The sequence below is a fragment of the Engystomops pustulosus genome, chromosome 3, assembly GCF_040894005.1.
Source record: "Engystomops pustulosus chromosome 3, aEngPut4.maternal, whole genome shotgun sequence".
Taxonomy (NCBI): Eukaryota; Metazoa; Chordata; class Amphibia; order Anura; family Leptodactylidae; genus Engystomops; species Engystomops pustulosus.
The window spans coordinates 184,659,475-184,686,058 of record NC_092413.1 but is presented as its reverse complement, the minus strand read 5'-3'; the positions used below and the strand labels follow the sequence as shown (position 1 = coordinate 184,686,058).

The window sequence follows — 26,584 nt, the reverse complement described above, 5'->3', positions numbered from 1 at the left end:
ACAGTTTCAACTTGACCATAAAGGGTAGAAACACAATGTGATTCTTTATTGGTTTAAGAGGCAGAGAATTTTCTGAGTGTGATAACAATCAGAGCGATGAGGACGGAGGTGCCAAGTAGGGCTGCCAGGACGATCGCAGCCACGGCTCCAGGGCCCAGGGAACCTGTGGAATAGAGTAGGAGAAAGAAATTATTCTGGTGCATAATTTCATTCTTTTGTTCAAATATAACTAAAATAATCTGTACGTGCCAAAGTGTACCATTTAAATGACTTAGCCTGTCTGCACACAAACATCTGTAATAATGGGTTTGTGGTCCACCATTTGTGACCCGTGTGTCATCAGAGGTCTACTCTGTGGCCAGTGACGGTAGTGAAGACTGTCAGAGCCATACAGAGCAATACAGGCAGCAATGGGACCTGCTCCAAAATCTGTGGCTCAGGCAGTCAGCTCACATATACAGGGCTAGGGAAACCCATAGAAATACATGGGACACATGTGCTAGACCCTGAAACAATGGCTCGTACATGGCTCAAAAATGGCACATTAGCATAATTGTAATAGTTGATATTAGCAGGAGCTAATATCCATAGACCACAGTCTCCGTGCCTGGATCTATGAGTAAGTGTCCCTGGTTTATCATGAAGGATTTTTATGGTAGATTTCCTTTAAAGACATTTTACAAAAGCAGTGCAATAGTTGTTTATGTGGTTGAGTCTGGTGTGCAGTACCACACATTTTTTTAACTTAATTTTTTTTATGTTCATTAAGTTTAGTTTCTCAGTTTTATCTTAATTTTACTTTCATTGGACAACATCACCATGTTATAGACTCTATGGCACATTTACTAAAAACCGTGCAGTCTTTACTATGTGCAGTTTTCCTGTGTATAGTGCAGGGGGCGCCAGATTCAGGAATTGTGGTGCACATTCTTCATGTATTTGACACCCCCTGCACTGCCCCAACAGGGTGCACCAAATGTGCCCCTCTATGTTTAGATTTGCTCATGTTGTGAATATGGGGTGAAGAGGACCACCTCCTTCAGAAGACCAGCTCTGTTCAAGACCAGATGATTGAAGACAGCCTTACACTACTGATTTCACTGATTACACTACTGATTTCACTAGATTGTCTATACTGTACATTGTTCTATAAAGGGAATGTGTCAGCTCCCAGGTCACAAATAAACTAAATATACGGCCTAGTAGGTGAGGAGTCCTGCATTGACTCAGTCTTTTTTTGAGAACATCTGTGGCCTGAATGTAGAGAAATCTTCATTTTTAGTTATATGAAGAGAGTGAATGTGCTTATATATTTTTTCTGCTATGCAACTGATCTAAAATTACCGATTTCTATTATTATCTCAGAGCAAAAGCAGTGTGAAAAGAGTAAAAAATTTGAATTTCCGTATAAAATGCTAAATTTATGGGCAACAGGTCCGCAGTACACCCTTTTGTTTAGTTTTCACAGAGGGAGAGGAGCACGGACAATGAAGGCTGAGTAGTAGGAGTTGGGTGAAGAACAAAGGAAAGGTCTACATAAGACCTACCGTCACAGGATTCCTACTTAGTGGAGGGGCTTCATACAGAGCACTGGGGGAAGAGCTTCTAAATTTCTCAAGCCTTTTCCAGAAAGAAAGATGAATCGGAAAGCTTTTTTTCATAAAGCAAATCTAATCTGGTGAGATGATGGGTAATCTCTGGAATTATGCTACAGTAGGTGGTCTTTTAAAGGGAACCTGTCATTTGGAAAGGCCTTTTTAAAATAAACATGCCATAGCCTACTGGAACCTGTCTTCGGGTAAAAATGACCTCCCGGTGACTAAGAAAAACCAGCAGAACCTCCCGGAATTGCTGTACAAATTAAAGGGATTTAATGTTCAGCAATACCTGGAGGTTCTGCTGGTTTTTCCTAGTTTGGTGCTAATCATTTTACTGCCAATTGCCATAAAATGTATACAATAATCCAACAGAATAATTTAAAAGTGATTTTCCCATTGTCCGTATTTATGGCATACATGGAATAGAATAAATATCTCATAGCTACAGGTCACCCCTCTGCTACTCTCAGCCCCACGTCCTCTGTACACGTCAGTGAAGAGGCGGCTATGCTTGTAGCTTCCTCTCCTCAGATGTCGGAGGACTGTAAGGTCACTCAAGTGTATGAAGAACTCTGCATTGGATTAATAACCAGCATTATGCTGCAGGGCGGACGTAACAGCTGTGCTGTAAGCAATAAATCTAAATTTATGGACATCCATTAAGCTCCATTAGTATTTGAGAGAATACTGTAAAAAGAGCGTGGAAAAGAGGAAATAACACAATTTGTTCCAATATTAAATGAATCTGCATAGAACACTGAGCACATTACAAATACACTGCACTGATCAATTCTCTATTCAACATATAATTATACTATATTGGACTAACCGAATGCTGCATTCACTATGCCAGAGGCTTCAGAGATGAGATTTCCCAATATTTCTTGTAGCATAACGTTCACAATGCACCTACACTGATGATGTGCAGTGTACAGATTTATAGATCTTTATTGGTCATATACTATACTAGATGTACAATGGTTCTCCTTATGTGTTATACCCGGTGCTGTACATTCATTTGCTGTATTTGAAACTGGTGAAATATTTTAGATAGCAGCTAAATACTGTACTGAGTCAAAAACCTCAGGGTCATTGATGGCCAAGACCAGGGGCGTAACTAGGAGAGGCTGGGCCGCATAGCAGATTTCTGCATGGGGTCTCCCTTCCCTTTAAAAAAAAATCTATACATATTTAGGCTGCATTCACATAAACGTGTGATCCAGGAGAGATGTGGGCGGTAGACGGGAGGGGCCCGGGGGCACGATCCGGCAGGCACCCGGCAATGCATCGCCGGACCACTTACCACGAGCCGTGGCAAAGCCCTGCATAGTTACTCCACTGGCTATGACCAGTTATCTGTGGGTGTGAGAATAAGACAAACAGACAGACTGACATACAGGGAGAACCAAACAACACCCCCCCCCCCCTCGCTTGGGGAGAAGGTGGGGGTAGAGACAGAAACACAGGTGACGTGTTGCTTAGTGCTCCTTCTCCTTCCACCCCAGATCATGTTAATAATTTATAGTGAAATCCTGGGACTGCCCCTCACAGTCTACATACACATTGATGACATAAGAGAACACATGATGCCATATAAGTAATTTTCTTAAAGCTGATGATAAAGCTAGAATGTGCAACTTATTATAAAGATAGTCTAGTGAGGGGGAAGTGCCTTGCAGAGTCCAGCTACAGCTGTCATTCAAAGAGCTGTACAATGTCTATGCTTGGCAGAGGTCATTTCAGACACCTGTCAATAAATACTCTTATTACAATTATTAATTAATTGCATTCACACAGCATATACATCTATTGTGGTAGGTCAGAGATGCACTGGACTTGTGCAATGAATTAAATTAAAATTAAATCCTTGTTTTCCATATACATGTAAAACAATCAGATTTCAGTTTTAATCATAAAAACAGCAATGAAAAATAAGATGTGAGACGTGTTTTTGTTTAGTACCTCAATTATGATGTTTTTAAAGGAAATCTTATAACACCCCCATTCTTATAAGACCCCTCCCAGAGCCCTTTTGGATAATTAGCATAATTGTAAAAGTTGATTTTAGCAGGAAGAAGGCCATGGATAACAAATATAAGAAGATTACCACAGTCACGGTGCCTGGATCTATGAGTAAGTGTCCCTGGTTTATCATGATGGATTTTGATGGTAAATTTCCTTTAAAGGGAACTTGTCATTAGGAAGGTCATTTTTACACGATGACAGGTTCTAATGGCTTCTGGGAAGTTGATGTAAGAAATGGGGAGGAGGGATTGAAGAGAAGACGACTTGTGGCCATTTGAACTGATCCCCCCCCCCCCCTCTCTCTGTCATCATGTAAAAATTACATTCCTGATGAAAGGTTCCCTTTAAGTTTCTTATTATTTTTCATTTCTATCTTCCTGACTTTGGAATAAAATGGCTGAAAAATTAAACTATAACCCCACAGATGTCTGTCCCAGTCTGTGTCTATGAAATTGCAGTACCCTCAGGGCTGATGGGTGGAGATCTATCAGCTGTAACTAACGCCCCTCCTTCTACATAGAGCTTGTATATAATCTTACACATCAGTGAACTTTTGTAGTCTTGCAGAAAAACATTCAGCAATAATTTTGACAGTAAAAAGTAAATTAGTAAGGGAAGTTGTGAGGATGATAAAAGCCAAAGTAAGTGGAGAAAGAAAGCACTGCTCTCTGGTAAGATATTTTACAGAGTTTATTCGCAGGTTTATACAGTTTGTTAAAAAGTTAATGACGACTAAAACTTGTATGTAACCCGGGGACTGCCTGTACTTTTAAGGTAAGAAAAGTCTAGAGTCATCCAAGATAGGTTCTGTAGGTTTGTTCTTAAGTTGAATTTGTATGTAAGTCGGAACTGTATATTTTATAATTGTAACCCCAGCCAGAGTTTTTTTGGTCTCTGTGACAATTGGATTTTAAAAATGTTGGGTTGTCATAAGAACCAGGATTAACACTAAGGCTTCATTCACACTGCCGTATGGGGGATGTCTATATACAGCTGACCTATATACGGCCTATATACATCCCTCATAGACGACAATGGTCTCGCGTTTGATTTCAGGGTTATGGCAATGGCTTCTGTGTATGGGAAATTCCTAGGATCTGCCTCCTAAACTAAACTAGTGTTGCAATAGAGTGGGCGGAGCCACAAGTCTGATTTGTCTATGTCCTAAACTAAATATAACCATCAGAATTATGGGAGGTTTATACCACACAATAAATTGTAAAAACGAATGTGTTCTGCCCATGCAATAGCCCTAAAACTTAATGCTAAAAATCAAATCCACTCCTGCGCACTAGCGATAGCCATCCGCACGGCCAACCACCAGGATCGGGGGTAACATGATTTGCTTGTGCACGATGTGCCAACCCATGACAATTCTATTCCTATGTATTTTTGCTTCCAATGAAGTGAAGGAAACATATTTCGGTGATGGCAGCTGATCTTCTCTCTGTGGAGGGGTGTGAAGTGGACGTGTGCACTAGATATAGGCTGCACCAGCAACTAATTCTACGCCTGGCTCAGAATTCCCGTCCGACAGATCAGGAGGCCAGAGCGTCTAGATAAGTCCAGCATGTTTAGTGGGGGATGGGGTAACATCACATGCAACATGCACCAGCAAATGATAAATCCCCCCACATTGTGTATTAGATATTGGGGGTTATTTATCACTGGGCTCTTTTGGTGTAGAAAAGTCTCAAAAAAGTTGCATTGAGGTTTTTTGAGACTTTTCACTGCTAAAAAGTCGCACAGGACTATTTCCATCACTTCATTAATCTGGTATAAACATAAAACTACTGCTAGAGCAATGCCAGAGTCATGATTTGGGACTTTTAAAGTCCCCTTCTGGCCTATGTGCTAGGACTTTTTTTGCAGTTAGACACTTTTTTGGGACTTTTTGAAAAAAAAAAAAAATCCCATTCAGAAAGTAGACCAGAAGAACATTTATTCTTGGTCAAAGCCACTTTAATGAATCTGATGGGCAGCAGAGCTCCAAAAATAAACATAGAACTGTCCCAAGGAGCCGCCTAATGATAAATAACCCCCATTTATATACAGACGTGAATTACTTTACCAATGATTTTATGGCATAAATTTTTCTTGAACGAGAACATATTCATCAATGACCCAATATTTTATTTGACTACCACAGGGTGTGAAGAGTCTACATACCATCACTGTTACTCAGAGGGTCTTCATATGTGGGGTCTGGCTCGGGTGCGTCAGGTAGAATACCAGTGACATCAGAGAGGGGTACAGATGGTGTTGTTTCAATGGGTTCTGCTCCAGATGGAAGCTCTGGGGGTTCTTGCCAAACAGTGGGTGCTGCTGCTTGTGGGTAGCCTACTGAAGGATGAGAAGACCAGTTATGTGAAGGACCATGTGATGCACTATCACTTTTGTAATGATTACATTTGTGCACCAATATCTTCAAATAAAATAAAAACTCAGCGCTTCACATTCACTCGAACAGTCGCTCGAACATAACTCAGGTTATGCCCCTGTATTGTCTTTTACGTCTGGCAAAAGTGGCTAAAATATGGCTAAGACCCCTTTTACACTGCCGTTGTAGGGGAGTATATCAACAAGTTTATCCAAAAGTCAAAATGCAAAAACACAGGTAGCGCTCCAAGGATCCATAAATTCAAAACAGGTGAACTTTATTGAAACTGTGGCAACGAGGCTGAGAAAGGTGATTGACAACGAAACATTGCTACAGTTTCAATAAAGTTCTCTTTTGAATTTTTGGAACCTTGGAGTGCTGCCTTTGTTTTTGCATTTTGAATATTGGAAGGCCCAAGCCAGGACCTGTAGAGGCACCGCATCCCTCTTTTTGAGGAGTATCCACACTGTGCGGACTTGTATTTCAACTATCCACAAGTTTATCCATATATATGTCCCTATAGACAGCAACAGTGCCTGGCCGCAGTACGGAGAGCACCGTACTGTACCATGCACTGGGAAAATATGGAGCCTGCTCTAAATTTTTACGGCTGGGCGCCATACTTCGCTATGGAGAGGGGGGGGGGAGCAGAGCTTATCCTCCTCCTCTCCAGCGCATGCTGTATCCTCGCACAGGCTGTAGCTCAGGCTGTATGAAAGTAGCTTAATCCCTAAATAACCTGCAGTTTTGGGAATGACACGGGATAGGTATTGGATGTGGGACAGGCTTTCCTTACTTTTATGATGCTTTCAGATCCTGTATGGCTTTTACTTACGATTATATCATAAAAACATCATTAATCCTATTTCCCTTAATTTTTCTGATAACATATATAGATGCTGAAAAGTTTGTACTGAATCCATGGCCATACGGGGAGTTACTTGGTCAGGTAGTGCCCCCTATTTGTGACAGATGGGAATGCCACATCTTGAAATCTCATACCGAGAATAAACTATAAAAATGATTCATATAAGAAAATTTTATGTTCCTAGTATGAACACTACGGTGGTAACATGTATGTACATTGTAATGAGGTGGAGGCTACAATTTTTACCTGCACTACTTAGCGATTTCTATAACTGTATTGTAGGGGTTGCTGTTATGTCTACGTTATTTACAGTCCTGTGTTTAGTATTTAATAAAGTGTATTGCTAAGGTCTCTTGCTCACTAGGGCTTGTTTGTGGCCCGTTTCCTTCGGGGAACATTAGCAGGGAGGCACATAAAGGTCTATAGCAGTGATGGCGAACCTTTTAGACACAGAGTGCCCAAACTACAAGCAAAACCCACTCATTTATCGCAAAGTGCCAATGTGGCAATTTCAGCAGTAACCTCTTGCTCTCTTCTATGTCGTAGCTTTCAATCGTATCAGTATCCTGAGAACACCAATACAGTAGAAAGAAGAAGTGATAAATTCAGGTTTCCCCAATTAGAAAGGTTTTTCGGACCTGGAGCCGGTGCTAAAATGATAATCCAGACCTGCCCACGCCTTCCCATTCCTCCTGTAATCTCAGGCAGCACTGTCGCTTTAAGAAAGCACTTAGCGCAACAAGTCCTGAGCTGTCTGGGAATCCATGAAGATTCCTTGCGTCATCTTGGTGATAGCCTGGGTGCCCACAGTAAGGGCTCTCAGTGCCATCTCTGGCACCCGTGCCATAGGTTCACCACCACTGGTCTATAGGAACCATGACCTGGACGCTGTTTGTGCGGACTGCTCATGTGACAAAATTTACAGTCCTGTGTGTGTAACCTAAACTGAGCTTTATGTAATTTGTAGGAAATCTACCATCTACCTGATTTTAGGCACGATAAACCAGCGTGCTCATAGACCCAGGCACTGTAACTGTGATAATCTTCTTATTTCTGTTATCCATCCTCTCCTTCCTTCTAAAATCAACTTTTAAAATTATGCTCATGCAAGAAGGGCTTTGGGAGCTAAGGGCTAAGGGAGCAGGGGGGAGGGAGGGTGAGTCAGTCTGTGAATCTGGAGCACAGAGGGGCCCTGGTAACTCCTCTCAGAGCATTCAGGCTCATTAGCATAACTTAGCTTTTATAAGAAAGGAGGCCAAAGATAACAAATAAGAAGATTACGCAGGTCCCTGATTTATCATGTTTAAATTTGATTGTAGATTTTCTTTAAGCAAAGTTTTAGCATAGATACAATTCATTTTTTTTATTGTATACTGGCACTTAAAGATAGATGTCTGGATATCAGTTTGTGTTCTTATTAGGCTCCTGTATAGGTGTGCCTGGGTTTGAGATGCAGAACTGCCTTAATAAGAAGAAGGAAAAAAAGGGGGCGGGGTTACTAAGTTAAATAGATAGCGGGACTCCTGCAACTATATCATAGTGCTGTGTATCGTTTTTGCAATGCCACGGGCTCCCTCACACACAGCAGGGCTAATTTCTGCAGCTCTCTTTACATACCAATGACCAAGAGGTCAATATTGAAAGTTTGACATCACCTTAAGAAGGCAAGACTCTGTGAAGACATCTCTGTGACGGCTTCCATTCTGTATATGAGGCCCTCTCTGCCTTTTGTATTCATTTGTCTTCTCCAACTCAGTCTTTTTTCACAAAGTATTTTGCGCAGAAGTGTACTTGTAGTGTAACCAGAGATAGAAGATGATATCATGAGGAGTTAAACTCTTTGTTCTTTGCTCTCTTCATGGGTACGGTCACACGTTAAATAGGCTTCATAAAGAACTGCTTTAATCTTTGACGGGGCAATAATCCACATTCATCGTAATCAGTTTGGAGGTGGTTTAAGGTGCAGTTTCTTAATTTAAAAGGTGAAAGACATGAACTGAACTGGAGGATTTGATTTTGAAGGAGAAACCTGTTCATTTCATGTCTTTCACCCTTAAATTATAAAAATGCACCTAAAACCCATCAAAACTGATTATGATGCAGTTCTAACTGCAATGTGTTGAATTCAGCCTCTTCATTTAGAACCTGAAAGCACCTGAATTTACAGGTCAGACAGATTTATTGAACCTCCAATATCAAAAACTGCACCAAAATCATCAAAACCGAATGCTGTTCTATATGATGCAGTTTTCACCGCAATGTGGGAATGACCCTATATGAAGCCGTAGCTGTAGTGTCACTGTCTGCAGCAGCTTATAGGAGATAATATACAATGGGGATCAAAATTACAGTTCTAGTCTTCTCATATAGAAAGGTACACCATATGGACCCCCTAGACCCCTTAGCCACATAATAGGAAAATGGGCCATGTAAATGCCCCAAAGTGAATCCATATAAATGAAGCAGTGTTCCACATGCTCGACCAGTGCTCAATTCACTTTTATGTGGCTTTTGTCTATCTCCCATAATTCAAAATTATGGCTTTTGGAGTGCATCACAGTCAGGGCACTTTCACATGATACATTGCGTTCCGTTTAGTTTTTTTAAGCGTTTTTGACACATTCCAAAGGCTTCAGCCTGGATCACATGCTGAGGTTACATTCCGTTTTAGCAGGTGCAGTGGAAATGCAATGTAACCTCACCATGTGATCAAGACTGAAGTCTTTGCAATAATGCATCAAAAAAGCATAGAAAAAGTTATCATGTGAAAGCGCCCTCAGAGCCTGGGGGAAGAGGAAGCTAGCCTGCTGCAGGGGAACAGAAAAGGTAAGTAACAGAGTTTTTCTTTTAATAAAAGGGGACATGGGGCTATAGAAAGAGCAGGCTGGAGGACAGGAGACCACAGCATGAGGAAGCTGGAGGACAGGAGGTTACAGTATGAGGAGGGTGAAGGAGAGGAGGCCAGAATATGAGAAGGATGGAGGACAGAAGGACACAATATGAGGAGGAAAGAGGACAGGAGGCCACAGTATGAGGGGGCTGGAGGACAGAGAAAAGGAGTCTGGAGGACAGGAGGCCACAGAAAGAGGAGGCTAGAAGACAGGAGGCTACAGGAAGAGGAGGCTTGAGGTCAGAGGGCAACAGAAAGTGGAGGCTGGAGGATAGGGGGCCACAGAAAGAGGAGGCTGGAGGACACACAATGAGGAGGCTGGAGGACACACAATGAGGAGGCTGGAGGATAGGGGGCCACAGAAAGAGGAGGATGGAGAGCATTAACCACACCATGTGAGGAGGGGTGGGGGTAGGAGTACACATAGTATTATGTAAATGTTTTGGAGATAAATAAAAGTGGAACAACCAAATGTAAAATAAAATAAAATTAAAGAGGGGTTTTATATGTTGCAGAGTTGCATTAGGGGGGTATTATACAGGTCCATGGGGGGGTTGGCCACTGTAAGGGGGCATTTTACTATGTGAGGGCGATTAAGGTCAATATTATACTATGCTTGAGGGTGGAGCAAAGGGCATGGTTTGGAAAAAACATGCCCAAAAGTTGGGAGTTATTCAATCATGTGACACTGCAGGGTTGGGACAAGTTACCGACTTGACATTTGCCAAACTTTTTGGGAATTTTTATTTGTGGATCCAAAAACTGCATTACATGATCTTCACACGGGCCTATTTTGCAGCCATATAAGGGGAACCTCCCAGGGTGGGGGGATACTTTTAACATGCTGAGGAGAACCTTTTTTTGCGCCCATATAAAAAGAACGATTGTGTGCAGGAGGAGTTAGGGCTATTGTAGACTCCCTGCTCTGCCATTCTAGGCTGCTCCAGACATAACATTGCATAAAGCCCCAGAAATGGCAAGTCTATCTCTGAATGTTCAAGGCCATGTAATACCACATGTGTCCAGGAGAGGCAGCAATCTCCCACAATGATAACAGCTGATCATTGAGGCCCCCATAAATGTACCCCAGTTTACCAGCATGTCCCAATTCAGAGAAGGGGCTGTCCAGGGGCTACAACCTCAGGAAGGTGCGGTATATACAATGTTGAAAGGCTAAACACATTATCAGGTAGAGAGACAATTCTTAGAAACATCTTTCTTTAAAGTATCTTCTGGACTTTCACAGCAAGGAACACGTCAAACATTCTACTGAGATTTTCGTAAAGTTAGTAGTCAAGGTCTGTACTGCACATATGCTCAGCTCTATAACGTGTTCGTGACAGAATGGCTCCCACTTGATAGGTTTACACGTTCTGCACCAATTATGATGTCATGTGCTGTCTGTGATGTCACAGTTTTGGAGTATATTTGTGCCCATACATATATATACGTGCCCTGATCTTAGGAGGAGGAGGATTTGTTTTGTCACTACAAAAGTAACATCATTTTATAAGGCCTGGATGTATAATATGCATAAATCATGTGGTAATTGTATGATTATCACTGTGATGTTTGCTCTCGTCTGCTCAGGGTTGGTACAATTTTGCAACTTATGTCCATTTGCAGGATGTATCTGTACATTATACAACAAGGCCTGGAACTGTTCAACAAGGCCTGTTCATGGCAACTAATCAAAGCTCATCTTTCATTTAATAAACTGCTGGGGCAAAATGAAAGCTGATCTCTGATTGGTTGCCATGAGCAACTAGTGTAATATCCACTCATTGCATCTTTTCTTGTAGCAGAAATATCACAAAATATCCACAAGAAATATCCACATGTGTCTGAAAATGTCATGGCAAGCCCTTAGACCCCTAAAAGGCCAAGAAATTACCTAATTATCATCTTGTCTAATGTCACTTATTTTCTCCATCACTTCAAAAAGTTGCCTGACTTTACCACTTTGGGGAGTCTTATGACCTGATAGCACAACTTACCCTCTTCTGCTTATGTTGTGGAACTACAAGTCATAGCATGCCCCATTTACTTACACACAGTGGAAACATTACAATACTTATTAATAATAATTCTTTATATAGCGCCTACAGATTACACAGCGCTGCACAAAGCATGTAAAATTGTTCACTGTCCCCATGGAGCTCACAATCTAAACAACCTAACAGTATGTTTTGGAGTGTGGGAGGAAACGGGAGGACCTGGAGGAAACCTATGCAATATATGATATTATCAGCCTTGGTGCTTTTAATGAGGCAGCCCCCCTGGATACTCCCTGCTCACTATCGTTACCTGGCTATCATTAAATGTAACACAATGGTGCTTATCTATTAAGGGTCCGTGGATGCATTTATGTCGGATTTTCCAATGTTTTCGGGATCTGATTGTGGTGCAGCTGCTCTGACTTTCATGCGACAGAAATCGGGGGACGAGCCATCGGAGGATCCGACTGATTCGGACTGAGCGCAGGATTTAACTTTTAATTGTGTCTCAAGCCCCAGCACTTACCTGCACCAGGAAGAAGATGGTGAACTCTGTCGCACCTGAGCGGGGAAGTGACACATGCAGGATATCGGGCGCACGATCTTAGTGAATCACCGCACGGTGCATTATTGTCGGACAATGCACTTTCTGGGAACTTGCTGGAGAGGGTAAGTAAATGTGCCCCAATGGACAATATCCACTGACATCTGGTTAGATCCTGGCTCCCTGCCATCTTCATACCACCTCATCCACCTTTAGGATTTTTGTTTTCTAGATTATTTGAGTTTTAATTGTACAGATGTGTTCACACAGGAGTATTTTGCTCCGTATTTAAAAGCCAAAACCACAGGAGGGTCCTAAATAAGGACATAAATAAGAAGAGTTTTTGGTGAACTCTCTGCCCAGTCACCAGATTTATTGCCAACCAAGCATTTATGCAAGTGAGCAGGATCTACATATATAATTCAGAACTCTTAGGCCCCTTCAAAACTCACGTTGCAGATCACGTCAGAGTTTGATCAGGGTGCGATCAGGGTTTGGTCAGTGAAAAACTGACATTTTGCATCAGAGTTCAATCAGTTTTCAGTCAGAGTTTGTTCAGTGTCTCAGTTTTTCATGCGCATTTTCAATGCATTTTTCACGTGCAGATAATGCGCGTGAAATGGACTCAGGACTGAGCTCTTTATCTTTTTATGGCAATTGATCAGTGAAAAACGCACTTGCATTGCACTTGCATGTGTCTCAGAGTGCAATGCGTTTTTGATGCATCTCCATAGACTTGTATGGTGCGTTTTTCACGCACGTGACTTGTAAAAGTAGAGCATGTCGAGATTAAAACGTGCTTTAAAACGTGCGTGAAATAGAATGCAAGTCTGAAAAAACCCATTGATTACAATGGGTCAGAGTGCAATGCAAGTTCTGCGCGTCAAAAGCACACGCAGAACATGCGAGTGAAAAACGCAAGTGTGGAAGGGGCCTTATGCCTCCATGTCCAGCCATATCTCATCTTGGATGCATTTATAACCCTTTACTTTACAATTTTACTCAGTTTTATTACTGTTTTAAGGCCCCTTCCACACTAGCGTTTTTCACGCACGAGTTCTGCGCCTGTTTTTGACGCGCAGAACTTGCATTGCACTCTGTCCCATTGTTTCCAATGGGTCTTTCCTCATTTGCGTTGTTTTTCACGCGCGTGCTTGCGTTTGCTTTGACGCGCGTCAAAATCGCAGCATGCTCTACTTTTGCGTTTCACACGCGTTTTTCCCGCCCCATTCAAGTCTATGGAGACGCATCAAAAATGCATTGCACTCGCAAGCATTGCAAGTGCAATGCGAGTGCAATGCGTTTTAAATGGATGGGTTGCTAGGTGACATGAATAATTCCCCTGCTCGAGATCGAGCATTTAATTAAAAAAACACAGTGAAGAACAGTGAAGAATAGAATAAAAACAGTGAACACAGTGAACACAGTGAACACAGGATCATTTAAGTGAAAAACACAGTGAAGAACACAGTGAAGAATAGATTACAGATGTTCGGCACATCTGCTTACTTGTCGGGAGATACGCGCGGAACGGTGCGAACAAAATAGTATGTGAAGAACAATATATATGTGTGTAAAGAACACATTGCAGATGTTTCCATACATCTGCAATGTCTTCTTCACACATATATATTGTTCTTCACATACTATATATGCCCTATTTTGCCTGCAGCTAATAGAGTAAGTCTCTGCACAATGCTGTTTGACAACAGGAAGTTGCTGTGTCTCAGCTGGTCTTGTAATGCAGGGGAAGAGGAAGGGGCAGGATGTGTGCAGGCAGGAAAAGCTATTCAAGAACCCAGCCATAGTCAGAAGATTTACGGTAGGATCCTAGGAAAACCAAAATTGTATACACCAGGACTGAAAGAGACAGGTTGGAATTATATCTGTGAAATGCTGTATTTTTGTTAAAAACAGTGAATCCTGAGTATATCTTGTCTTCAAGAAAAAATTTGTAAAAAAAAAAAAAAAAACTGTAAAAATTCAAATCACTCCCTTTCCCTAAAATGCATATAATGTAAACAAATAAAATCATAAACATCATAGGTATTGCTGCATCACAAAAATCCAGATCAAAATATTAAAAACAGTTATTAAATCACATAACGCGGAAAATAGCAGGCAAATGTCCGATTGGCACATTGCAGCTCCCTAATAAAGACAATTTGTTACATAGAAAACAAGCCCTCTAACAGCTCTGTAGATGGAAAAATAAAAAAAGTTGTGGATTTTTAAAGACAGGAATGCAAAAAAAAATTACCTGGTCCTTAAAGGAAACCTGTCACCACATTTGCACATATACAGCCAGTGACAGGTTCCTATAAAGCCCTATTAACTAACTGATACCCTTTTTATAGTTAAAAATTGTTTCCTTCACATCACCAAAAAATACATTTTATCTTATTTTACCTGGAATTAGAGGGGGCGTGTCTTGCTAAGCCGGCCCTCCCATCTACTCCTCCCCATGCCTTATGACTCCTTACTATTCAGCAGTTCATGTCATGTGACCAGGGCAATGTCATCAAAGATCTTGTACCATTTACATTTGCAAAATATACCTTATCTATGTATCTGATGACATGAAATTACAGAAGCCTCCATGGATTTCTACTTCTCTCCATTCTCCATGGATTCTGCTGTGATTTCATGTGATCAGATACATACAGCACAGTACAGTGCAGTTACAGTTTACTAATGTAAAGAGGCTAAAGGACCTGAAATTAAGTCACTCTGGCCATATGAGATGAATGTAACACAAGACAGAGCTGTCATCCCAGGAGAGAGAAGAGTCAGAGTCAGCAGACATTAGTCAGGAAATCTAATTTGCATATTAGAAAACTACTAATTAGGGTACAGTGCACCACTGGCAGATAACTATAGTCGATATGGGGAGGACTTGTAACCCTTTATCAGCAGGCCCTGATAGCCAGGGGCATAAAATTTCTGGTGTCGGGTCTACTTTAACTGGTTCATGACCCTGCCCACCCCGACACACCCTAAGTGATGTGCAGGTGGGAGAAGTCCAAAAACTGGCAATGAGGGGGAGATTCTTTGTCACTCTCCTCCAGAAACCTGGCGTAGACGACATAATGAATCAGCCCCTATATACCAGATCTTACATTTTTATTGGAATCTGTCATCATTTTGCGCTTCTTTGATTGTCTAAAAAGCCAGAGGAAATGTTTTCATTCCCATGGCTAAACCAAAGATGCAGACGTATTATTGATGTACATGCTACAACATAAGATTGCGGTAAAAAAAAAGGTTCTATTGGCCCATTTGGAGATCATTTGGGACATGTCTCCAAACTGATGAAAAGTGTAGAAACTATTTGTGGCCAACCATAATGCAGTTTTCATATTTTGGTGGGATACTCTAATTTAGACATTTCATTGCTGCATAAAAAAACACCCCAATTGGCAAGATCAAAAAGTTCTCTTTTTGCTCATTAATGTGCACTCTGCCCCCATCTTGACTGAAATATAGGTATTTTTGCTAATTTATTAAACAAGAAAAACTGAAATATCACATGTTCATAAGTATTCAGCCCCTTTGCTCAGTATTGGGTAGAAGCAGCTTTGGCGCTGGTACAGCCAGGAGTCTTCTTGTGGAGATGCAACAAGTTTCTCACACCTGAATCTGTGGATCCTTTGCCTCTTCCTGGCAGATCCTCTCCAGTTCCCTCAGGTTGGGTGATGAACGTTGATGGAAGCCATTTTCAAGACTCTCCAGAGATGCTCCATTGGGTTTAGGTCTGGGCTCTGGCTGGGCCAGTCAGGAATGGGCACAGAGTTGTTCTGTGCTATTTTTGCTCTGTGCTTAGGGTCATTGTCGTGTTGGAAGGTGAAGCTTCGTCCCAGTCTGAGGTCCAGAGCACTCTTGAAGAGGTTTTAATCCAGGATATTTCTGTACTTGCCGCCAGGGTCGGCTCCAGGTTTCCGTAGGCCCATTTGCTGGGAACTCATGTGGCAGTATTAACATTTCAGAAGCTAAAACAGTCTCCTGTTCCCTAAAATATTCTCTAATTTATCATACCAAACAGCACCCCCCCCCCCTGCAGCTCTGGGCCCTGGCACTTGCCCTTGAATGCCCAGTGCTGGCGCCAGCCCTGCTTGCCGCATGCATCTTTCCTTCAATTACAACCAGTGGTCCTGTCCCTGCCCTCATATCATGATGCTGCCACCACCATGTGTCACTGCTGGGATTGTATTTTGCAGGTGATGAGCGGCGCCTGGTTTTCTCCACACATACCGCTTATAATTAACACCAAAAAGTTCAATCTTCATCTCATGAAACCAGAAATTTTATTTCTCAGAGTCCTTCTTGGGGTTTTTTTGCACACTGTATGCTGTTTTCATATGTCTTGCACCGAGGAGAGGCTTCTGTCAGCAAACTCTGCCATAAAGCCCCAACTGGTGGAGGCTGCAGTGGTTACTTTGTGGAACTTTCTCCCATCTCCCTCCTGCATCTCAAGCTGAGCCACAGTGATCTTGGAGTTCTTTTTTACCTCTCTCACCAAGGCTCTTCTCCCATTATTGCATAGTTTGGCTGGACGGGCTGAGAAAGAGTTGTGGTTGTCCCAAACTGCTTCCATTTAAGGATTATAGAGGTCACTGTGCTCTTAGGGACCTTGTGTGCTGCAGAAATTCTTTAGTAATCTTGGCCCGATCTGTGCCTTGCCACAATTCTGTCTCTGAGCTCCCTGGGCAGTTCCTTAGACCTCATTATTCTCATGTGCTCTGACATGCTCTGTGAGCTGTGAGGTCTTAATCTAGTCCAATCAGTTTAATTAAACACAGCTCGACTGCAATGAAGAAATAGAACCATCTCTCGGAGAATCAGAAGGAAATTAACATGTAAGTTTAATATCACAGCAAGGCGTTTTATGACCATGTGATTCATGTTTTTCTTGTTTAATAAATTAGCAAAAATAGCTACATTTCTGTGACGGGGAGAAGAGTGCAAATTAATGAGCAAAAGAAAAAAAAAATTCATCAATTGGCTGCAATAAAACAAAGAGTGAAAAAATGTAAATCCACTATACAGGCAGTCCCTGGGTTGAGTGCAAGATAGGTTCTGTAGGTTTGTTCTTAAGTTGAATTTGTATGTAAGTCGGAACTGTATATTTTATAATTGTAGCTCCAGCCAAATTTCTTTTGGTCTCGGTGACAATTAGATTAAAAAAATGTTGGGTTGTCATAAGAACCAGGAGTAACAATAAAGCTTAATTGCAGACACCTCTGATAACTGTTATAGATGTTTATTGTAGCCTAAGGCTAAAGTACAGTAAATTACCAACATCCAGAGGTCTGTTTGTAACTAGGGGTCATCTGTAAGTCGGGTGTTCTTAAGTAGGGGACCGCCTGTATGGATGTCAAATTTAATAGATGGTTCTTTTCAAATTATTCCTGACTAAATAATTACTATTTGAAGGAAAAATGTTAATATCAAGTGGAAACACTTTTAAAGAAATATATTTTAACCTCCACAGCAGGTCTAAGGCTACATTCACAAGGCCGTGAGCGCAGGGTCGGGTGGAGAAGGGAGGTGGAATGAGGGCTCCTCACCCTTCCCCTTTGCATTGAAAAATGAGTGGCTACAAATCTGCCCAAATATAGGACATGTCCTATATTTTACGGAGCAGCTGCCCAGGCCCAGTCGCGGGTGCCATAAATGGTTATAAATGGCTGTAAATTGTGTGGGCAGATTACAGCACCCATTACCATCATGTGAATGTGGCCTAAGATCCCTGTGTAAGAATGTAACATACGCAGTTTATATAGTGGAATCTACTGACAGATCATCAGGTAAAACCAGTATTAGTCACCCCCCCCCCCCCCATTAGCCCATAATGTGTCAACTAGATTTGAGTAGTCATAACTATATAGATAGAGAGATAGAAATCTAAAATGCTTCTCTATATCTCTAAAGAAACTTTAGAGACTATTGGTAATGTAACTTTTGCGCTCCTGTAGGAAGCAGAACTGAAATAAGCCCCATGTTTTCCCTTGGGCCTTCTATGCACTCTATTGTATATTATGTTGTAACTATATTGTAATTATTTATATTAATAAACTCTTGCAATAATTTATGGTGGACCTGTATTCCACAATATTAATAACATCTAATTGCAACATTCAGTATGTTGGAAGTGCTCCAGTTGCATTTGTCAAAGTGTGTTTGGTATAGTATACTTCCATGGAAATCTCTAGATGACATCTCACTTATACAACCTTATTTAAGCCTGGCTATAGGAATGTTAAATTGAAATAGGATTGGAATAAATGCCTCCCCCCCAATTAAAAATAAGAGACAAAAATGACAGTTTCTAGAGATTACAAGTGTCCAAAAAAATTGACCCATAAATAATAGCAAATTCTCTGTATAAAATTGTCCCCGTCTTCACACTCCTGCAGTGAATGCGCACACATTCCACATACGGATGACAAATCTTGCACACTGCTGTAAGAACAGCCCGGTCAGGCATAGGAACAGATCAAACTTCAAGAACAAATTATACAAACGCCAGCTAGGCTGGAAGCGAAAGTAAATGTGGAGACGCTACTTGCGTTACATGAACAAGGAAGATATGAGGGCACAAACCCATATAAAACAGAGAAGCTGCATGGGGGTCTCCCGAGTAGTGAAGAGTTAATAGGACGTCCATTCTAGAATATAGAATGTCTAAAAAGATGGACTCCATGTAATACATCTTTACCCCGTGAAGGCAATGTAAGGAAGCAAAGGACTTGGGGGAGATTTATCAAGATTTAGCACATTACACCAGTGCAGAGTTAGGCCAAGTTCACATCTGCGTTCCAACTTCCGTTTAGTAGTTTCCATATTTGGAAGTAACGGATTGCGATTTTAGCAAATGTCTGGATGGATCCATCAATTGCAAAAGTATCAGTTTATAAGATACCTTCAACAGATCCTTTAAAAAACAGATAGCTCGCTTTTTGTTAGCGTCAGTAAATTCCTCCTTTCATTTTAGAGCCATCCATGTTTTAAAATGTCTCTACTTTGGCCTCTAGAGGTTGTCTTGAATATCTGGAATTAAAAACCTGAGCACACTTTAACTGATAGAAATCAAGACCATCCATATTCCATCGGAAAATTTTTTTTTAAATTTAGGACAATAAATAGTCTCCTGTTAAACTTCCGTTATTTCCCCCCTTATGTGTCTCACACAGATTAGAGCTGATTGACCAAATGAATACCCTCTGATGGACTGAAGATTGAGGGATCCTTAAAAACTGGACAGCATTTATATCAGCGGTTCTCAACCTGTGGGTCGGGACCCCAGCGGGGGTCGAACGACCAAAACCGGGGGTCACCTAAAGTCATCGGAGCTGCAATTTTATTGTGTTTTTACTGCGAGTTGCATGGTTTGGGGTCACCACAACATGAGGAACTGTATTGCGGGGTCACAGCATTAGAAAGGTTGAGAACCACTGATTTATATGAACACATGAATGAATAAATTAAACTTTAAGCCCCATGTTGGTGGACAGCACAGGGACGCATTTCAATACTTGTTTAAAAAAAACATTTTTCTTTTTACCTAAAACTTTCAGTAACTTGCCTCTTCATCACTTTGCCTCACTAAGCATTAGGCGAATAGTGGAAATCTAGATTGAGGTCTTCTCAGTAATGTGATTTCTACAGTTTTCAGAAACCATTTAATCCTCAGGCACACAACAGATATCAAGTGATGCTACACCTGCAGAGACTAGGGCAGGACGTGCACGCGGCTCTCATTCACTTCCTATGTAGCCGCGTGCACGGTAAGCGCCGAGCGCGTACCTGCCTGCGCCGGCTATAAAGTTTAAAAAGTGTTTTAAACCGCGATACCGCGGTTTAAAACACTAACTAAAATAAGCTCCGGCACCAGCTCACCCTGAGCTGGTGCCCGGTATTTCCATCAGAAACCTGCCACTTCAAGTGGTAGGTTTCCTTTAAGCAACATAGTTATTGTAAGAACTCTGTGGACATATGATATACGTCCCCAAAGATACCTATGGCGCCGGCCGCGGTGCGGTGAGTACACTGGTATGTCACCAGTGCTCCATCTTTTCCCATAAGTACTGGTGGGTACAAGGCGTCCCTATGGAGAAGGTAGTGGTAAGCGGTACTTATCCCACCGCCTCTCCACCTGAACGTGTACGATTTCCAGATCCATGTGAAAGTAGCCTAAACAGTACATACCCAAAACGGACCAACATCAGCAATGAGGGACCACATCGATGTGTTTTCATCCCAATTCTTATGCCATTATGAATAGGCTCGATAGTAATCAGCAATTTTTTATACTAAACTTTAATATTAGTAAGGCCAATTGCCTAAGTTTGGTCCAAGAAAAACGTTCCAAGCACTGGAGGGATTTCCTGCCAGACTGAAACTTGTATCACTGGAGTGAAATCATCAGTCCAGTGTTATAAGGTTCTGATCAGGAAATCCCATCAGGAGTTGCTGATACATGAATATTTATTGAGAAATCAAAGTGTTTGGACACTGGGATAGTGTCTTCACCATGCAAGGTGAGGCGTCTTCTGAGACTCAACATTTTGCCTCAATGTGTCAATAAACCATCTCCGCAACTAATGTCATCCACTCCTGGTTTTCAGTCGGTGGCGTCCCTTATGTAACCCTGGTTCATATGGTGTGTATGTTATGTGACTAGTACATTGGGGAACACTCATTATGGCATCTCAAAAGTTGGAACTTTTTTAGCATGTTTGGGGCCCTGAATATTGTACTCAAGAAATTTTGGAAATTAATGTAAATTTAAAAAATTAATGTCATAATTTGTGGCTGTAGACATGAGATTTTGCTGATGATTTTGTGATTTCCTGCAATGAGGTGATCATGGACATTCACACTGGATGCTTCAACAGTGAATCAACCATAAGAACCATAGTCATAAGGCAATCACTGCATCATTATCTCAATTTAGAGCTGCTAGAGAGACATGGAGGGAATATTCTCAATCAACAGTTAAAAAATACCGTCCAGTGGTAATTTTACTACATGAGTGTTAATTGCCTTCAGTTTATGTAAAAGGGGTTCACATAAAAACTAAAAGAACTGCATAGTAAAAAAAAAAAAAAAGTTTGAAGTGCTGTAGTCAAATTATAATATAATTTCGTCAGGCGAAAAACCTCCACGCCACCCACCAAATTTTATACTAAGAAGGACTTTTCACCATGAAATCCTTGTTCATCTGTTAATGCTCTTAAAAACATATACACAAGAGCAGGGAGAAGGGACAAATCCCCCATTCCCCAAAAAAAGCCGATTCTAGAACCACATGTAGAAAGTTAATTCCGGACATATTGGGGCTAAACTATTCATACAGCCAATGGAAGTCTTAATCTGCTCCTGCTGTTGAGTGCTGTGGTGGAACAGGTCTTATTTTTCTTTTTTTTTTTTTTTTTTTTAAAAATCGACAAACTTTATTCAGGGGAAAAAATTGAGACACAGGATATACATTATGTAAAGCTTATAAGGATTGGTCTTGCAGGACCCAATGTAGAGGGACCGGAAACAGACCATGTGTCTTTTAGATTAGAATCCGTTTTCTAAACTCTCCTGCAAAAATGAAACGTGGACTTTCTTCTTCGGGTTGGACACATTCATTGGTGAGTCAATGTTGACCAGTTTTTGAAGCACAGTAATGTTTCTCAACCTAATATTTGGAGACCTTGAAATAAAGTGTTTTGGTCGATAAAAGTCTTGGAGGTGAACACTGCCTCTATGTATTACACAGGCAGCAGAGCAGACGGGGGCCTACGTCTGATTTGTTTGAACACCAAAAATAGCAGAATGAATAATTCTAAGCTGAACGTAACCTAGTAGAAGCCTAAATACCATCAAAGAGAGAGAATGTCTGAAAGGCAAATGCTCGGAACACAGATGATAGCAACGGCATACAGAAGCGGGGCGTGTTTTGTGTAACGTCTTATATAAAATTCATTTGCCCTGGGAGAGTTAGACCCAGTTCACACTAAAGGGGTTCTCTACTGGCAAAGATAACTTTACAGTACATCATCTTTGTATATAGTACAGATAGCTAATTACCCGTGATTGAATGTATTACACAGTTTTTAAGATATGAAATGTACAGTGGAGAGTGAAAGTATTCACCTTTAAACAGAACCCTAAAGGTGATGGCGCATGCGTTTTTGACGGGTTTGACCAATTATCTTAATTCAAACTGGTCAAAAATGCATGGGTTTAACGCATTTGTTTTTTTAATAGACTGCTTAAAACGGACCAAAAAAGTGTTCAAAATGAGACTATCACAGTACAAAGGGATTATATTTATCAACAGTCACATAGGACAACATTGGATCAGCCAGAGATCCTCACTAAACTTCTGGAGTGAGTTTGCTGCACTGAAAGTAAAGGAGCCATATAATACTGCAAACCCCACTTTTTTTTTTTAACAAAAGTTTTTTTTTTTTTTTTTTTTTTTTTTAAAAGCAATACATTTTCGTTCCACTTCACAATTGTGTCCCACTTGTTGTTGATTCTTTAATCAAAAAAATTAGAGCAGAACTGTTCTAGTTGCCCTTGGCAACCAATCAGAGCTCAGCTTTCATTTTCCCACAGCGGTTTGTAAAATTAAAGCTGAGTTCTGATTGGTTTCCATGGGCAACTAGAACAGTATTACCTCAGAAGCTTTATGTTTGAAGCCTGAAATGTGGCAAAAGGTAGAAAAGCTCAAGGGGACCCAATATTTTTGCACGGTGCTGTATACTCTTTGTATAGACCTTCACTTGTATACTCCTTGATTTCCACAGTAATGACCAGTGTATGATCTCCTGTCACCATTCGTGCATGCACAGTGTTTTTTCTTGGAGTGGGGCGGCCATCTGTGATGTCAGAGCACGTAAGCGAATTCAGTTTATCAAAGGCAGACAAAGCACAAGGGGCGGTGATTTAATATGATGCAAGGACTCGTCTGCCGGATGGACAATGTCAAATTGCCAGTTAATAGGATGATTGTGCTGGAGTCCAGCCATCAGACGAGAAGTCCTTGCATCATGTTTTGACATACAAGCTACACACAAGCCCGTACAGGAGGTCTAAGGGGAGCATAACACTAACTAAAAACGGAAGGGCTTCAATTTACCTTCTGCTCCCCGTAGACTCCTATACATCTACCATTATGTAGCTATTAATAACAGGGGGAAGCCATGAACTGCTGCAGTGGTTTTTTTCTTAATAAAGGAAGGTGTAAGACAACCTGCTGAGCTCAGGTGTGAACTTAGCTTTACTGATCCTTACAGTACAGAAAGGATTCTTTGCACACATTACCACTCAGACCCAGTTCACACCAGACATTGGGGGATTTTCTGTTTAGGAACTAAATATGTTCCATTATAGTTATGTGATGTTATATATATTATTTCACATGTGTGTTCAGCAGGTTCCATCACACCTTCCGTTACTAATAGCAGTAAGAAATAGTCCGGCAGCCCAGATCTTTTCTCCTGTATATAAATAACAGCTGCCTAATGGAAAGTCCATTGAAGTCTATGGGAAACGGAATGTAAAAGACTTTCCATTCTCCTTCAGGTTTTTTTTTAATACACTTTCCGAAAAGAAACCCCTCACTCAGGTGTGAACTAGACCCAATATGCCAAATGATGGCGATCATCAGAGAGCTAGGGTACGTCAGAAGCAATCATATGAGACAAGGTATGGTCCCTAATCCACATCACGCACCTTCCATAGTGACTTTTCCACATGCCCAAGATAGAACCGTCTTTACAGGAAACATTTCATCGGTGGAAAAACCAGTCCAGTATAATTATTACTGTGTGGTAATGGCGCAACTGACACAAATTCTGCTAGAAGTTATCACACTGCACCATCTCTACAATGTACTACTACAATAACCAAATATAAAAAACGGACAATTGAAAGAAAGCAACTAAATATTTTTGAAAGGAGGGGACATGGCCGCACTATATACAATATTTCATAATGGTTCCGTGCCCATGGATGTTACATAACGGACCAGGAGACCTATATATATATATATATATATATATATATATATATATATATAGGTAGAAAAGACAAGAGTTTGAGAATCTGTGAAAAAATGGATCCCAGACCGATGCAAAATAACCTCAGGTTACAAGGTTTCCAACAATGCCCCCATTATCTAAAATCAGCCTTGTGATTGGCAGAACGATTCAACCAATCAGGCCATTTCCCGGTAAAACTGTACTTTCCCTGTACTTGCACAGATCAGCAAACCAGTAGTGCCCCCTCTACAGTGCAGTGTGGTACTACAAGTCCTGTAATTACCCCTTCTCTCTTTTCACCTTCCATTGGTTATCCTAGCCTGAATTTTATACTTGTTTGTGTAGTTTTAATTTTGGGAATGTGAACCACTTTGAGTGTATGGCGCCAAGGAATTAATAAAGAGGAGTAAATTAATAATCGCCACAAAAAGGATCCTTGTATAAAGAGTTACATACAACGTGATACCAAAATTAAAGAGATTGTGTAGCACATGTACAAGAAGCATCCATGCAGGTATCAAATATAACCCCAAAATATCAGCTCAACACTAAACCCTTACAGACTAGATCCCTTCATCTTGTTCTCTGTAAGATTGCATTAGAAAACACGGCTCGTCTTCTTCCTAGTGAATCTGCTGACGGCATAGGTTGGATGGCGGCAATGTGTCTTTACACACCAGCGTGTGAAGATATACAGTGCACACAGCACATTTGTGACAATGCCTCAATGGGTAAAGCTATCTGTTCTGAGGGTCACACCTCCCTGCTAATTTTTCTCCCCCAATCTGGATATATTCTGTTCTGGCTTCTCTTATCGCCTTACAAAATAGGCAATTTATAAGAATTTTCAGCACAGGTAGGGTTAATAACATACCTTCGTACATGTATACAAGCAAAAAGGCCATTGGTCAGAGCCATGGCCGGCGTCAGTGTGCAGTTAGTAGCCACAATGGGCAAATGGCCAGTGGTAGCATGAAAGGCGCGCTGTTACCTTCTACAAAGGATACCTTGTCCGCTAGTAGAGTCCTGCGTGGACCCAGCCCAGTGTCCAGCCACAAATCTTACATCAACTTATTTACAGAAAAGCAAAAAGGTACATGACAAGAATATAAGCATCTAACAAGACTTATCCACTTGTACCACAATAATCTAAATCAGCACGCATAAAAAAATAAAATAGCGAAAAGGTGGGTACAATTTTTTTTTAATCAAATCTATTGAAACTGGGAACCACCAACAAAACCAATTCTGAGCCCCAGTAACTAGTAAGATTGTCGCCATCGTATTACCTGTAAGGAACGCTGGGAGGAGAATTCCTGTAAAAAGCAGGAGCAGCACAAGCTGTGAGGTCCCCGAGCAAGACATGTTTATCTACTGCTGGGAAGATGTGAAGTGCGAGAGGTGAGACGCTACGGAGACCTTGCAGCCTCTGGGTTAACAAAGGTGTCTCTGTCCAGTAAGGATGGAAATGTTTAGCTGAGGATCAAGAGAGAAGGCGCACACACACCCCAGACACCTCACACTCCCCTCATAGCCCTCCTACTCCATCACGTCAGGGACCAGTACCACCCAGCAAATTCCTTTACAAACCACCCAAAAAAAAAAAAAAATAGATCCAACAGTAGCCAACACATTCTGTACAGTTCAAGAAATACATTATATACAATATCAGGTATGAGACCTTCAATGCACACGACAATTTACAATGGATTACTCCACAGTTGTACAAAGACGCACATCCAACCATAACTCTACCGTGTTGATCCAGAAGCAAGCAAATGGGGGGAATGACGTCAAATATGGCTGATAAGCACTTACACTCAGTGACAGGAAAGCCTCACAAGAACTACTCTTCTTGTACACCTGATTGGGTTGGTAGAATGTAGGCAATCATTTTGAGTTTAACACAAATCTAAACCAATTATGGCCGATGCCTAAATTGGTACTTACCCAATTGAGTCGTGTGGCCATGTCTAGATAGAATGAGGTTATCAACTTTAACATTTAAAACGATATATATTCATGATTGTTCCTATGACTTCTCCTGAACTGCATCAATTATCTGGAATGCACTTACTTAGACTAATCAGACTAATACCCAATCTCCAAAGCTTCAAACATGCTCTTAAAACTTATCACATTCCCTAAGTGCATGAAACCTCAACTCTCTCTTTACTAACCATTCTATGTCCCCCTCCTGCCACCAGATACCAAGCAACGGGCTTCTCTGTAGTTCTACCA

The 26,584-nt window shown here is 41.2% G+C and overlaps 1 protein-coding gene across 2 annotated transcripts; it reads right to left on the bottom strand.

Moving 5' to 3' along the window:
- Positions 1–18: 18 nt before the first annotated feature.
- Positions 19–25,840, bottom strand: SNORC (secondary ossification center associated regulator of chondrocyte maturation). Of its 2 annotated transcripts, none has more exons than XM_072143280.1 (3): positions 25,633–25,840; positions 5,793–5,963; positions 19–163 (listed from the first exon to the last, which is right to left on the bottom strand). In XM_072143280.1, exons 1-3 carry the CDS (start codon positions 25,706–25,708, stop codon positions 54–56), a joined length of 357 nt encoding a protein of 118 aa, XP_071999381.1. In that variant the 5' UTR covers positions 25,709–25,840; the 3' UTR covers positions 19–53. The 2 variants fall into 2 exon arrangements, with proteins under 2 accessions (XP_071999381.1, XP_071999380.1); XM_072143279.1 differs by having other exon boundaries at positions 5,793–5,966; positions 25,633–25,835.
- Between the last annotated feature and the right edge of the window lie 744 nt (positions 25,841–26,584).